General features: G+C 68.1%; 1 protein-coding gene across 1 annotated transcript in view; it reads left to right on the top strand.

The window, feature by feature from the left end:
- Positions 1-35: 35 nt before the first annotated feature.
- The window catches only part of JRKL (JRK-like), a 20,514-nt gene continuing 20,038 nt past the window's right edge, over positions 36-511 (top strand). The window contains exon 1 of the mRNA XM_012729463.1: positions 36-509. Coding sequence (XP_012584917.1) covers positions 66-509 — 444 coding nt within the window. The 5' untranslated portion in view covers positions 36-65. The remainder of the gene's footprint in view (positions 510-511) is intronic.

Here is a 511-nt window from a genome sequence, read left to right as displayed (position 1 = left end):
CACCTCGCGCCCTGCGCCCTGGCCGGCGGCAGCGACGCGGGCGCGCGCCCAGGCCGAGCGCCAGCATGTCGGGGAAGCGCAAGCGGGTGGTGCTGACCATCAAAGACAAGCTGGACATCATCAAGAAGCTGGAGGACGGGGGCTCCTCCAAGCAGCTGGCCGGGATGTACGGCATCGGGGAGACCACCGTGCGCGACATCAGGAAGAACAAGGAGAAGATCATCACCTACGCCAGCAGCTCCGACTCCACCAGCCTCCTGGCCAAGAGGAAGTCCATGAAGCCGTCCATGTACGAGGAGCTGGACAGGGCCATGCTCGAGTGGTTCAACCAGCAGCGGGCCCGGGGGAACCCGGTGTCCGGGCCCCTGTGCGCCAAGAGGGCGGAGTTCTTCTTCTACGCGCTGGGCATGGACGGCGACTTCAACCCCTCGGCCGGCTGGCTGACCCGCTTCAAGCAGCGGCACAGCATCCGCGAGATGAGCGCGCGCGGCGAGCGGCCGCGCGGCGACGC

Source organism: Condylura cristata, unplaced genomic scaffold (genome assembly GCF_000260355.1).
Source record: "Condylura cristata isolate star-nosed mole 26May11 unplaced genomic scaffold, ConCri1.0 scaffold00025, whole genome shotgun sequence".
NCBI classification, from domain to species: Eukaryota; Metazoa; Chordata; class Mammalia; order Eulipotyphla; family Talpidae; genus Condylura; species Condylura cristata.
This window is presented reverse-complemented; position numbering and strand designations above follow the sequence as displayed.